This window comes from Amphiura filiformis, chromosome 17 (assembly GCF_039555335.1).
Source record: "Amphiura filiformis chromosome 17, Afil_fr2py, whole genome shotgun sequence".
NCBI classification, from domain to species: domain Eukaryota; kingdom Metazoa; phylum Echinodermata; class Ophiuroidea; order Amphilepidida; family Amphiuridae; genus Amphiura; species Amphiura filiformis.
The window spans coordinates 25,071,428-25,086,594 of NC_092644.1; the positions used below are offsets into that span (position 1 = coordinate 25,071,428).

At 36.1% G+C, this 15,167-nt stretch overlaps 1 protein-coding gene across 3 annotated transcripts in view; it reads right to left on the reverse strand.

The window, feature by feature from the left end:
* Positions 1–15,167, reverse strand: part of LOC140137515 (E3 ubiquitin-protein ligase TRIM45-like) — a 57,056-nt gene that overhangs the window by 12,573 nt on the left and 29,316 nt on the right. For 2 of the 3 annotated variants that reach the window (XM_072159231.1, XM_072159230.1), the window contains exons 3-4: positions 7,393–8,647; positions 3,017–3,146 (exon numbers count right to left, since the gene is read on the reverse strand). In XM_072159231.1, the coding sequence (XP_072015332.1) occupies positions 3,017–3,146; positions 7,393–8,647 (1,385 nt within the window). Of the gene's footprint in view, positions 1–3,016; positions 3,147–7,392; positions 8,648–11,588; positions 11,689–15,167 lie in introns of all 3 variants that reach the window. The other variant, XM_072159232.1, reaches the window with a different exon arrangement.

Consider the following 15,167-nt stretch of genomic DNA (forward strand, 5'->3'; position numbering starts at 1 on the left):
GACGATAATTTTCAACATTAGATTTACAACCAGCTTTGTAAATAGGAACAACTTTTGCATTTTTCCAAACAGAAGGAAAAACACCAGTAGCTAAGGAAAGATTACATATATACAAGTGATTTACAAACAATAGGAGCAGCAGTTTTGAATAATTTGACATCAATATCATCAAGACCAGGAGATTTGTTATTTGAGAAATTCCAAATTTGATCAAAAACATAATCAGCAGAAATACAGTAGAAATTAAATTTACAAGCATCATTCACAGCATTATAATCATGACACAAATTATTAATTTGAATATCATCTTCATCATGAGAGTTAAATTTACTAGCTAGGTTAGAGCCAATAGTAGTAAAGTAATCATTAAAAACATCTGCAGTATCTTTGTCATTAGTAGTTACTTTATCATCAACTTTAATGTTAGCTACTGAACTCTTAATTTTACCAGGAATAACCTTCCTGATGGTTTTCCATAATTTCTTAGAATTGTATAAGTTATTTTCAATCTCTGTGTTGTAGTAATTTTTCTTAAGAGTTTTACGCAAGTTATTGACTTTATTGCGAAGAGTTTTGGCTTTATCCCAATCAAGTGGGTCATTAGTTTTATGAGCTTTATCATAATAGAATTCTTTATCTTTAGTAAGTTTCAGGAAGTCAGTAGTTACCCATTCAGGGAGATATCCTCTAATCTTCTTTTCCCTAATTGGGGCATGATTATCACATACCTCGTTGAACATATCAAACCAGACTGCCCAGGCAGAGTCAACATCTGAGTAACTAGTAACTATATCCCAGTCTTTAGTTTTAAGTGAGTTAATAAAATCAACATCATTGAAATTTTTATATGAGCGAGATTTAATTAATTTAGGAGGGTTTTTAATTTTCTTACTTATACGTACAACAAAAATTAATGAATGATCACTCAAGCCAAGATGATGTACTCCATGAGCAGTGATCATGTCAGGATGTGTTACAAAAGCAAGATCTAAACAAGATCTTGTTTCAGGAGTAATTCTTGTAGCTTCAGTGATCAATTGAGTAAAGTTTGAGTTTTTAGCCAAGTTTTTAACCTTTTTACAGAAGTTACTTTTAAATAAATCAAGGTTAAAATCACCAACAACTATAACCTCATTATAATTAGCCACAGCATTCTGTAACACAAGATCAATTTTAGTTAAATACTCAGCATTTGAACTAGGCTGTCTATAAACAGTACCAAGCAAAATTGGTTTAGTACAAGGTAAATTGATTTCAGTGAATAGAACTTCAACATCATTATCAATACTTATATTAACCTCTTCATTGTAATCAATACCATCTTTTATATACACAACAATACCACCATGTTCCATACCAACACGGTCTTTTCTATATAAATTATATCCATCAATAACAATCTCGTTATCATCAATGTTAGGTGTTAACCATGTCTCAGTGACACATAAGATATCAATATTATTTGAGAAAAGAAAAATTTGGAGATGATCTGTTTTGTATCTGAGACTCTGAATATTAATGTGACAAATTTTTAAACCTCTATTCAAATGACACTTAAGATCAATAAATTGGCCCTCACTGAAAGGAAGTTCATCTAAACAAATTCTGGTAAAGCAAGAATTACAAAGCCAATTTGAGTGGTGATGAACAGAATTAACTTTGTCAATATCAGTACAATCATAGTGAAAGTCAAGAGAACATTGAGAACAAGAAACTGAGTTGTTTACAAATACCTTTTTAAAACATTCTCCACAGGTGGAGGTTATCTGAGAATTTTTGACATTTATACATTCATTTTTAGAAACATTACTAGAAGAATTGACACTTGTATATAAAGTAATATCATTAGAATTAGAAACATCTTTATCAGAGTCTTTAGACCCTTCATTATTTTGAGAGCCTATATCTGTATAATGACCATTATCAACATCACATGCAGCAGAACCTTTACAAACAAAATTATTAATAGTACCACCAGAACAATTATGATTAACAACACTTTCAACATAAATATCAGATTCAGAAAATTTCTGAATAGGCTCACTAAATGCATGTACATGTATATCATCATGATCATAAATTGCACTCTTAGCAATATCACAATTAGTGGAGTTATCAAAAATAACATCATCTGGCAAGTCATTTCCAACATTAGAAAAATATTCATTAGTATTATTATTACAAGGAATTGAGTCTTTGTAAAGTTCACTTTGAAAGTTCACCTTCTGCGATAAGGATTCACTGTGTTGGATCCACCTGGGGACAGGAGATACTTCAGCCAGTCTGGAGCCCCCGGGGGCACGATGAATTGGGGTTTGCAAGTATATCTGCCTCTAAAAGCCACTAAATGAGTGTTTTGGGGTTTATTTTTTGATGAAAGAAACAAAAGGCAGATGCCTTCCACAAAAATATTATAAATATGGACTTTGAGCAGCTATATTACTGATACAAGTATTATTTTAAGACCAATCTTTTGTAATGTTTTTGTGGAAAATGTCTGGTTTTTAGTCTCTTTTGTCAAAAAAACACTCATTTAACCCTTATGCTGCCCATGGTTTTTGGCTATCAGAAAGGAAAGAAGGAACAAAAAAAGAGAGAAGATGTACAAAGAAGTTGCTTGGTAGCCTTGGGATTCAAACCTTGGACCTCTCCCATGCCAAGCACAAGATCACCAACCAGTGGCCATGGGTGTTTTGCTGGCCTGGTCAACAAAACTGGGTGTATAGGACTCCCTATGGGATGCATGCATGCACAGCATTGGCTCCAATCCAACTTGAAATGTGGGGGTGGACATTCACCCAAATTGTCAAAAAGTGGCTGAAAAGAACAAATATTTTGCCAAAAGGTGGGGGACACCCCCGATTGATGCTCATGATGCGCAGTGCTTTTCCTTGTCCAATTTTGTAAGATTTCTTGTGGTTAGGATTAGAGGCATATGTTTGCAGATGGAATTCTACAGTATCTGCATTCATATAATACTCAGAATTCCACAGAATTGTACATGTTATATACATACCTTCCTGGCTTATTGTTGGCTGATATTTCTGCCGTCACATTTTCTCCCCCTTGGCAATGACGCTGTCCCTCATTATCGTATGTAATCACCTTCAAACTAGCAGACTCCCCAGCTTTTGCACTGCTGGTTCCTGTATAAGTAAACAAGAGAAAATACTATAAATGGATACTGGATGGATATTGATTTGGTACGTAGCATGAGTCATCGGGGATGGGGGGGCACCGACCATGATTGGGGGGCAGTGGACCTGGTTGATGGGGCACAAGTCATTTTTCAGCAATTTTCCTATGGGATTTTCTACATTTTCAAATCAATGGGAGGGGGGGGGGCTTCCATGCCAGGCCAAAAAAAAATGTTTGGTTGCCCTCAGAGACCGACCCAAAAAATTTGAAATCTTGGGTCGTTTTTTTTTCCCAATCACTTGTTTGAAGAAACCTTAAATTTGGACAGTATCAAGGACATTATATGTTTGTTATTCACTCCTTTTATTTATTAAATGCATATTTGATTCAAACATGAAGTATTTCCATTTCAATTCAGCCCAAAAACACATGATTTTTTTAACGCAAAATGATCAAGCATTTGACAATACTAGACTTTTCAAAATGGAGTGAAAATGCAGGAAGAGTAGATGAAAAAAAAATTGACCTACCGACCCTCCAAATTTTTGTTTCGGAAGGGCAACCAAACTATTTTTTTTGGCCTGATGCAATGACATTGATTTTGTAGCAACAATAAACTTTATTTTATGTGAAAGGTTTTTGTACACATATCTATATTTTGGTTGATCAAAAATGGTGTATCATGTCAAAAGTTTCATCTTTAATTGTGTATCTGGAAAAAGAATGTATTGAATGTACCTACATATTGATTCATTTTGCGCAACAACAATTATTTGTTTGCTTGCTTTTTGAAAATTGGGATCTCAGCAAAACAAAATGATAACATCAAATTCAAAATAATTAGTTCCAAACTACAAAGATTGAAAGTTCATTTGGAATAAAACATACTATAGTATACTCCACACTAAAGTTTGATCCTCAGTAGAGTAATTGGAGCTTAATCACGTAGTGACCTCTGTTGACCTATTCCACACATTTCATGCTGGGGTCATGTTTTGGGGGTAAATCTGATTTCTCATGAGGCAGTTACCTGTCAAAATGTTGATCTTGATTGTGATTGAGCTGCTTTGTGATAAGTTTATACATGTAGGCCTTCTGAAATACACATGTAAAATATTTTTTTGCCCTCAAAATAGCTTTACTTTATATAAACACTGAATGAACACAAGAACCAAAAGACCTGGTAGTTTGATAATGAAATAAGAAAATAGCATTTAATAGCATAGGCCTGTAACCCTCCCCCCCATTCATAAATGCCCAAAAAGTCCCCCTCTTTAACCCAAAAAGTCCCATTTGCGAGCATAGCAATCGAAAAAATAGAGGTTTTTTAGTCCTTTTTTGGTCAAAAAGGTCCAAATTTTGAAAAAAGTCCACTCTTTCAAAATCTGCCCCTCCCCTCAAGTCCACTTTTTCAAAATCAGCCCCCCAAAAAAAAAAAAAAAATCCTGGTTATGGGCCTGACCAGACATGATCAGCTCTGAGACCAACAGCATGAAGTGAACCACACGCCATGTTGCAAATTATATTTTCAGATGTGAAATACATACAGTACTGTCTTCACAGAAAGTTCACCACTTCAAAAAAGATGGTAAAATGATAAAACTGTAATTTGTAAAATCCCAGCACATAGTGGGAGGGGTAGTAGATACACACCACATTGTGTATTTAAATAGATTATACAGTCATTTATTTTAACACCAAAACATATGACTGGCCTGAGTTGCGATTAAAAAAAAATTCAACTGGAATGGAATGTAAACTCATATGCTAGATCGTAAACTCATAAAATAGATCATGGTCCCTCAGTTATATTCCCTCAAATACTTTTTGGGACATAAAATACAGTAAAAGACAATTTTTAAAAAAATTCCCCGACCCCAACTTCCTAACCCACCCTTGACGTCTAATAGTGCCTCCCTAATATTATACTACTTTTCCAAACACATTGCATACTACTTTTCCAAACACATGGCACTTCACCTGATAATTCAACACCAATTCTGAATTAGAGCATAGAATAGAAACAGGATGGGGGTTAGCTACCTCTGATGTTGACTTTGGCACACATCATGACCCTTCATTTCCTTTAGGGTAGGTGTGCACAACCTGTTATTTCTGTGATACAACATCACAATTTTTGAGTTACCACTGATGGCTGCTATTGTTGCATACTACGAAGGGTTTATTTTAGGACATTTTTCAAAATGATCAAAATCTAACTTACATCCAACGTTAACATATTTGTTAATTGTATTTACAAAGAAATTGCGACCCATAGCTAAAATTAAGGGTAATGAAAATGCTAAGCGAATCTGCCAACTTCCCACCTTTCAGGCTTTTGTAGGACATTGCACATGTAAGTGACATCAACAATATCACCATGGTATGACTGGTATGTCAAAAAGCAAAAATATACAGGCGATATGTTTATGCATAAGATGAGATCTCCCATATGGAATCGCACATTCATTACATAATTACTTCAAGGCACTTCTTATAAGCTGCAGGTACATTTCTAAAAGAGGTTTACCCAGCTATAGATTTAACACTTACGTTTATTTGATGGATCTGCGGTACAAAGACATAACTCCATAGCTGCTGTGTGCATGGTATGATTGCCTGTGATATTCATGAGTTTACACACAGTGAATCCTTGCGTGCATGCAACAAGAGTGCACAGGTGAAGTCACACAGGCAATAATTATTACAATTTACTTAGTAGCTAATATGGGTTACGTCTTTCTGCCACTGAGCCATTGCACTATGATAAACTTCCCTTTGGTTGCAACATGTAATTAAGAGATAGTTGTTTTCATCATCTGTCATAATAAACACCTCAGCAATGCACTAATTGGTTCTGCAAAATGAACACACTGGACTTTTCTAACCAAATGGTCAATTAAACGATACTACAGCAAACTGCCCAAGGATGTTGTTCTGTGACATTTGTATGTTACATTCTTTAGGAAGCAAAATGGGTAACAGAACATTGGCATGTAGCATTTAAACTTTGCAAAGCCTTTCATATATCATTCTTCTTCTTAGAAGAATTTAAATATAAGCAGATTGAAAGGAAAAATTTTAATGATTTAGGCCTACAGCCCTGATCAGTCAAATTACCTGGGTAGGGGGATCGAGAGTCTAAATTGTTTGACATGGGCCAATTTTACATTCATGTATGTGATTTTGAAGATTTGCTGGCTTGCCCAAGATCTGCCACTAAATTTGTTTCATTTAACAATTAATTTTTAATAAAATTGCTAGCAATAGCTTTTTCTATGATTTGTACACATAATCTCAATTTTGATGAAAAAACAAATTCCTGAAATACAATCTTATGGTTCTTTTAGTGTCTGTTGGCACATATTTTACTGACAGATTGGCTTATAAATAAAGCTTTCAAAATATCCCATCATAGAATTAGTATTTTCTTATGATGAACAATTTTCTTTAGTATTTATTTCCATTAACATCCTATAAACCCTGCACAAAAAAGATCCTTGAATTATATCATAGCTTTATTAGCAATATTTTGAGAGTTGGAAAATAGAAATTAGGCAAGATATTGTCAGAGAAGATTAAATCTTCTTTCTTCTTTCTTCATGGTTGCACAAACACTTGTTAAATCGTGCAATTCAAAGATTTATTATTCAAAAATTTATAAGTTTATCTTGCTTTTAGTATTTCCATGCTTTTAGAGTGTGTACTGACCATGCTGACAGCCCTTTTTGTATGAATAATCAGCATTTCAATCCAAGACTTCAAGACTAAAATTATCTCAGTTCATGAAACATGTTTTACAAGATTGCAGGTCCCTAGAAAATTGCATGTCCCCTCACTGTGAAAATGTAATAGTCACATAAATTAGGGAGGAGAATCCAGACTTCAGTATACCCCCTGTATATTGGCAGGGTCAGTTAATGGGGAAAATAATTGTAGCTATTCAGGTTTTTGCTGACAGCCTCATGCGAAGCGAATGGCAACAATTCAGCATCAAATCATGATGCGAGCATGCCTGTGCCATTCCTGGAGTCCGTCAACACAAACAAAGCATGTCAACTGCACCTCAAGTCATGCACAAGCAACGCAACGATTAGCTGCACATGCTCTCCGAACAAAATATGAAATTCCCACATCCCTGATGATGAAGAAGGTAGCGAGTCCTGATTCTAATCCTCCATTTCTATGACAACATTAAAGTACATCTAATTTATAAATTTTTGTTTGGTTTAGAACACAAATTATTTTTCTCACCTTGGCCCTCGGCAGAACATCTGTTTGGGTCCACGGTTTTGTTCTCCAAGCTCCCATACATCCTGAACCCACCAACATTCCCAACTGAAACGGTCGGTTTAAACTTCAGATTCAAATCGCCTTTCGGAGTACACTGATAGGTCACACGGTTGAGATGACTAAGGCGAAGACTGAGGGCTGGCTTCACTGACAACAGTTCTTCACTGTCACCTTCCGCCAGCACTCTTGAGGAAAAATCGCAGCTGTGTTGCATATCGGCGAGAACTTGATGCAGCTGCAATTTGTTCGCTTGTAGTGACTTCAAACGTTTGTCGCACACCTGTGTGACTTTCTTCAGGAGAGACTGTCTGTGATTTTGTAATATTTGGAGGTAGTTGTCGAAATAAACGTTAATATCTCTAGTTAGGTGGATGGTGTGGTCGTTGAGTGTGGATTCAGCTTTATCGATAGTATTAATCCCAGTACCAATAGCTTGGATGTGAGGTTGCAACCGAGCGATAAGATTGGTGATGATGCGTCGATGATGATCTACCGCATCCTCTGTATATTCCACAAGATGCTCTCGATGCTCCACAAGACAGCAGTCACGACACACTGGACAATCACACGTCTCGCAGTACATTTTAATTTCTTCCTGAGGATGTTTGGTACATGTGACGGGACAACGAAGACACTGTGCACCTCGCTGCTGTGCCTCACCTAAACTTAGCACAACATGACTTGCCGTTCTACGTTGTCGCTTGTGTGCCTGTACACAGAACGCACACACATTTGCCATGCATTCCATACAACGAGCTTCAGCTTGTGCATTATCGGTACAAAGGTCACAGGTCACTTCGCAGGAATCAGGATTCAACGCATCCAACAGTAGCAGCTTACGAGTCACAAAATCAATTGGTAACTCTTTCGGGCCACGTCTTGGCAGCTCAACTTCCACATCACACTGTGGACATAGAATGGATATATTTCCTAGATTCTTTCCATGTACACTATTGAGACTGGTTTGGGAACCTATACTACTCTGGTCATCACTGCTCACAATGTAAGGATCAAGAGTACGTACGCAAGAACCGCAGAATGAATGTAGACATGGCAAGAGACGTGGATCTTTGAAGCGTTTCTTACAGATGGTACATATCAGGCGAGAATTATCAGAATTGGTAGGGTTCGCCGGGATAATTCTAGAGACTGTCACAGAGGACTTTGTCTCTTGGGTATCAACAGCATCCGACATCATTGGCTCCTCATGTTCCTCCTGTATACAGAACAAAGAGAAAAAATGTAAAAAGTTTTAAAAAGGGCACATCTATTTTAAAAGGCAATTACATGTTAAAGAATAGCAGCAATTAATAGGAACATCAAGGCAACTGGTAGGGGCACCAACGGCAATTGTCTTCAGTGCCTTCGGTTATTTTGCAGCCTGGAGATGGGTGTATTAAAGGGAGATACAATAATTATATGATCCAGAGAGATGACTTATAGGGGAGGGGCAAGCAATTTTGGCTAGCTATAGACTGGGGATAAGCAATGTTTGGCAGGTCAAAATGGAGTGTGCAAGTGATTTTTGTTCACATTTTTGAGGCACCTAATATTACACCTTAAAGAGGTCAAAATAACTGTTGTCATATTATTGTATTTCTTTCAAATACATGTCCAAGCTTGTATGTCTGTGCCCAAAACCATAGCCAGGGGGTGCAGAAGTGCGATGCACCCCACCCCCATGGCAATTTGAATAAAAAGGTCCACTTTTTTCTGTACAACCATGAAAATAAGCACTTTTTTGAAATGAAAAAATCACATAACATCCATCTTTTTCACTGAAAACATTGAAAATCAGCCCTTTTTTGAAAAAATATAAAATAACCTTTTTTGAAAAATTTTGCAATTGGTCATTTTTTGAAGGATTTTTTTTTTAAACGTCCACTTTTGAGCCTGCTGCACCCCCAATAAATCCTGGCTACTGTACAGGTCTGTTTGCCCCATCAGTAAATACACACTATAAAGTCAATATAACCAGTCTTTTGAAATGGGGGTTGTGTCATTTGCAAAGGTCTACATTTATAGTTATACACCTCAACATAAGCTCAATAAAATATCAGCAACTGAACACAACCACAGATCCTGGAAAGAAAAATATGACCTTAGAACTTTTATTGTTTGGTGTGAAAAAGAAAACTAAACTTGAACTTAGCAATGAATTAGCTCCTGCACAATCAGCTGATCATGCAGAGGTTGAAAAGTTAAAACTGGCTTTGAATAAGAAAACTTTTGGTATAAAAATAGAGTGAAATGGAAGAGAATTGTTTCCAGTCAATGAATTTTATGGCATATTAATTAATTGGTGTAGATGAATAAACAATATTAAATAAAGATTGACTCTTCCAACACAACCCTAAACTGTATTTTCACCAGCGCTGAAGTTTACGATAAATTTTAAAGTAAAGGACTTTTTTTATTTATTTTTTCAATGAATTTTAAATGCAAATTAATATTTTTTACAAAATTTTTTCATTAAATTAATAAGCAAGTACTAAATTAACATGCAATGATACTGTTTATTGAAAGACAAAATCAGATGTAGAAACTCATTTTGCAAATGTCACAGTAAAATTACTTTTTACTGTCAATCATTACTGCAATCATTTTAAGGACATGTGTCTGAAAAAAATGTATAGATACCAATTATAGTAGATTCTCTAGAGCATTTTCAACAACATTTCGGAAAGGTTATTATTAATCTGAATTTTACTGTCATTACAGGGAAAGCATGTTGCATGGAAAAATTTGAGGTATAATGTTGCACAAACTTATTTTGCCATCAATAGAAATTTAAATTTATAAAACTGTAATTTGTCTCAGTATACTTTTAATTTCAACAAAAATAATATTCCAAATGAAGTATACCATTACCAATATTACAATGTAGACTTAGATATTAACATAAGACTTTATGGCATTTTATCACTCAAATGCTTTGGATTGAATAGGAATTCTTATGCATCTGTATTTAGTCAATGATCTGTATCAAATTGAATACAAAAACTGTACATATTATGGCATATATATACAACAATAGATAATTCTTCTATACGGTTAGTTAATGGTATAACTGAAAATATTATATTCATACAAAATCATATTGTTCACAAATTTTGAAGTTTTGATTTTGCTTGATGGAACATTTAGTGATTTTGACTCGAGCTCTTTTGTTTTTCATTTTCAAAGGCTAAATTTGTATAATAACTCGAGACTTAGATTAATAAATAACCTAACAATATTTTGAGATATACAATTGACTTTTACAGATTATATTTTTTATTCAACCAAAAAACCTGGCCATAATCATATTTTATTTTCTCCATTGAAGATGGATTATGAAAATTGTATGTAAGTTGTAACATATTAAAACATAATATAATAAAAATTTAATCTTATTTTCCACACCACACTGATTCTGCACCAGGGATCTGAATATTTTGACTGAGTCCACTTTTCCTACATCCCTTGAAGGAAATAAACTATAGAACTTTAGTGTATACGCATTGTATGGTCTATGGTCACACTTTGTACAATAGTGGGATTTGCCCCCCCCCATCAGCGATCTCCCTCCCCCAATTGTATGCCAATTGTGTGGACATTTCACGATTTTGGACTCCACCCCCCCCCTCAAAATTCACTTTGTCACCCAATGCCCCTCCGAAAACTGGGGCAGCATGGAGCGCGCAGCATTTCATGTTATTTTCCTAAATACAGCCCTTATTGTTGCCATTAAGCAAATATTTCGAAACACATGATTGTCCCACATCAGCATACAACATTTCATGTGGTAACTTTCAGCATGCATCACACCGTGAAAGTGCTACCTTTACAAAAGTATAGTTACTAAACCAGAAAATGATTCTACCATGATACTCAGTACAACATTGTTCTAAAACCCCAATAATATTGGCCTAAGTGTTAATATTTAAAATCAAAATAGCAGACAAAATAGCAAATGATACCAACCACAAATATTAGGCCTAAATTAAATGTTAATATTTAAAATCATAACTGATAATATTATATTTCCACTGCAAACCTAACACATCTATCCATGAATTAAATACCAACCAACCAGTAAGACAACCATGACTTTACAGTTGTCTCATACCAGTTACACTGAACTTACAGATATCTTTTTTATATTAATACTTTACCATTTGTGATGCCATAGCTAGTCATAACAGTCATATTGGTGTAATTCTGCTTGTTTTAGAACCCTAGGCTTTATCATTCAGTAGACCATATCCCAACTACCTACGTGTAGACAACCAAACACATGTACATGTATAATTATACCTGATTCCACTTTTAATATGGAGGCGTGTGTGCATGGATACCTGATCATGAGGGCACTATTAGTTTCTGGTTTCCAGTAGACCACATTAACAGTGATTGGTAGTGGGCTGATGTGCTAAATCAAGCGGAAACATTGTTGAGATAGTATTACTATCTTATTTTTGATTATACAGGGTGTGTTAAATGTTGACTGAATAAAATTGAGATACAATTTTTGACTGATTTCAAATGATTTTGAGTGGTCCATCATTTTATATTTACCTTGTGACTAAAGACAATAAAAACTACAAGAATACCTAGAAAATAAATGGCTACAGCAACTTGCATTCTTTCTTTCTTTCTCTCTTTATTTTTTGCTCCCCTCTCCCTTCCTTTCTTTCTCTCTTCCTTTCTATCTTTCTTGATTTCTCTCTTTCTTTCAATTTTTCTTTCTATCTTTCTTTCTCTTCCTTTTATCTCTTTCGTTCCTTCATTCTTTTTTCTTTCCAGTAGCGTAGCCTGAGGGGGGGGGCAGAGTGCCCCCTGACAAAAAAAATGAAAGAAAAAGTGCCCTCTGACAAAAAATGAAAGAGAAAATCAGGAGGGCAAAGATAAAGAAAAAGGGCAAGGAGCCCCTTTTCTAGCAAAATTCAGGGCCAAAATAGTGTAAAATACACATTGTTCCGCGCTACGCGCCCACATTGCAACAATAAGGCCCTTTTTTTAGTCGGATAATGGATAATGTTCTTTCTTCCTTCACTCTCTTTCTCTGCCTCACTCACTTTCTTTTCTTTCCATCATTTTCTTTATTTGTCACCTTCTGTATTTGTATATTGTATAATCATTTTTAAAGCAGTTTGAAGTTTCCCTGGACTTCCCCTCTCCCCACTATACATGGGTAGCAAATCATTACCCTGCATTAGCAGCGCAGCAGAAACGTCCCGGTTGATAATGAGAGGATTGAAAATGTAGAGGAATAAAAGCATGGTAATGTTAGGCACTCAATATAAACTTTGATAAACATACCCTTCATGAGTCAAGATGAGCCAATGGGATGAGGAAGTCTACTAACATAATTAAAATATGATTTATGGAATCAACCTCTAAAGATTCACAAATGTCATCTGTCAATTGATTTATATCATACCCAAGTTCAAGGTTAAGATTTACACAGGTAACCATGGCAACTTGTCACTCACAAGTTCAAGTCCGGTACACTTTACTTCTGACCTGTTTTCCTTCATCTTTTATAAAAAGTAATTTGTCATGGGACTTAAACAAGTTCCTAGCCCTCAGATGACCAGTTCAAACAGTAGAGCTCAGTAGTCATTTCTACATAATACATGCAAAAAAAATATTGTTTCCTATGAGTGTCCCCATGTTAATTGACAAGACTACCGCTTCCACATGCAACACATTACTCCCGTTTCCAAAATAATATAGCACTAATTCTTAAAGAATTATTTTATTTTGCAAGATGAAACATACATGTAGGTCAATAGCTCTGTGTATGTTTTATACTGACTAATAGATTAGGGTAAAGTACACTGATGAAAACATCTTTCAGTGTGTTTCTATACTGAGCAAACGGTTGACAGGTATAAATGCACGGCGATGCCAGGTAACATCCGGGGTGGATAATATGCTGTAATGGCCAGTAGAAATGGTTTGGGTGAAGGGGGATGTGGGGTGATGCAAGTTAAACCTCAAGGTGATTAAAATAGTAATACCCATCTTTTATAGAAGTAACTCATCTTTTATCCGTGGCGTAGCGTCATAGGGGCACAGAGGGCATGTGCCCCCCAATTGATCTGAACATTTCGAAAATCCCATAGGAAAATTGCCAAAAACGGCATGTGCCCCCCCCCAATCAGACCCAGTGCCCCCCAATCATGGTCGGTGCCTCCCCAATATGATGACCCATGCTACGCCACTGTCTATAGAAGTAATTTGTCATGGGACCTTAAACAGTTCCAAGCCCTCAGACGATCAGTTCAAACAGAAGTCATTTCAACATACAACATGTGCAAAAAATGATTGTTTCCTATATATGTTGTAATTGACAAGACAGCCACTTCCATAAGTGCAACATAATTACCTGGCTTAATTACTCCCGATTCCAGAATAATGCAGTAGTTAATTTTTGGAATCAAAATCTTTTTACTTGTTTTGCACGATGAAACATAGGTCAATTGACCGTTTTATAGGGTAGGGCAAATATAGCTGGGATTCTGGTATAGGTTCCGAGCACTATTTGAGCGCATTGCAAAAAAAAAAGAGCCAGTTATAGCCCAAACCTGTTAATTTTACCAGTAGACCTACAAAACTGCAGCAACAGGGGACCTGGGGTCTCAATTTTTCAGAGTTGGGGTGCCAAGTAAACATGCAGTGTTGACAGCTAGCTTCCATATACAAATTACAATACATTATTTGTGACACTAAACAGCAGTGATTGTGTTTAGGGTTCCCACTTCCCAGAAATCCCCTGGAGGAATAATCTCTAGGGTCCTTACACAAATAGAAATACAGCTTACCTATGAAGAAGGTCTTTTCCAGGCCAGTACGCAGGATTCTTTTGTGGGGGATGCTGATTTTGAAAAAGTGGACCTTTTTTCAAAAGGGGAAGGGGCAATTTTGTGAAAAGTGGACTTTCTTCCCAAAATTTGGACCTTTTTTGACCAAAAAAAAAAAAAAATTGCAAAAGTATACCCCCCCCCCCCCCCCCTCTCCTGTTCTTTCGATATTGTCCATCCACATTTTGGAATAAAGAACCAAATTAATTTATAAGCCAATGACCTTTACATCAAAGATGAAAATTTATTTTACATGTGGAGTGCAACCTTGTAAAACACACTACTTACCATACTCTATAATCCAAAACCCAATCCTAATCCTAATCCTAACCTTAAATCTTATCCCTTATCCTAACATGCAGGGGCGGATCCAGGAATTTTCAATAGAGGGGGCGCCGAGCCACCACCGCCGCGGCTCGGCGCCCACACAAAGTCAGGCACCGCTCTGCAAAAATACACAGGGTCAGGCGCCGATCTGCAAAAAATAGAGGGGGCGCGCGCCGGGTGCGCCCCCTCTAAATCCGCCCCTGACATGGTAAGGTATATTAAAAGTGTATTCTATTTGGAGGTTTCTTGATAATACAACTAATAATAAGGAAGTTTGTGTCACGTTCTGAGTCAAGTTTGAAACTTTTCATCACATCAGTTGAATTAATACATATAGCCTTCATTATGTCTGACCTGTGTTCCTGCATGACTTGTCAAGACCATGGCCAAATTCCATGGACCCAAATCCCCAGACTCCTTAAATCCCTGATGACCTAATGAGCTCAAGTATTTTATTTTTGACCTGACATTGACAACACCCCCTGTGTTAACAATAATGAAATAATTAATATAACATATGTATCTCTGTCTTCAAATAATTATTGTAATGATTGTTGT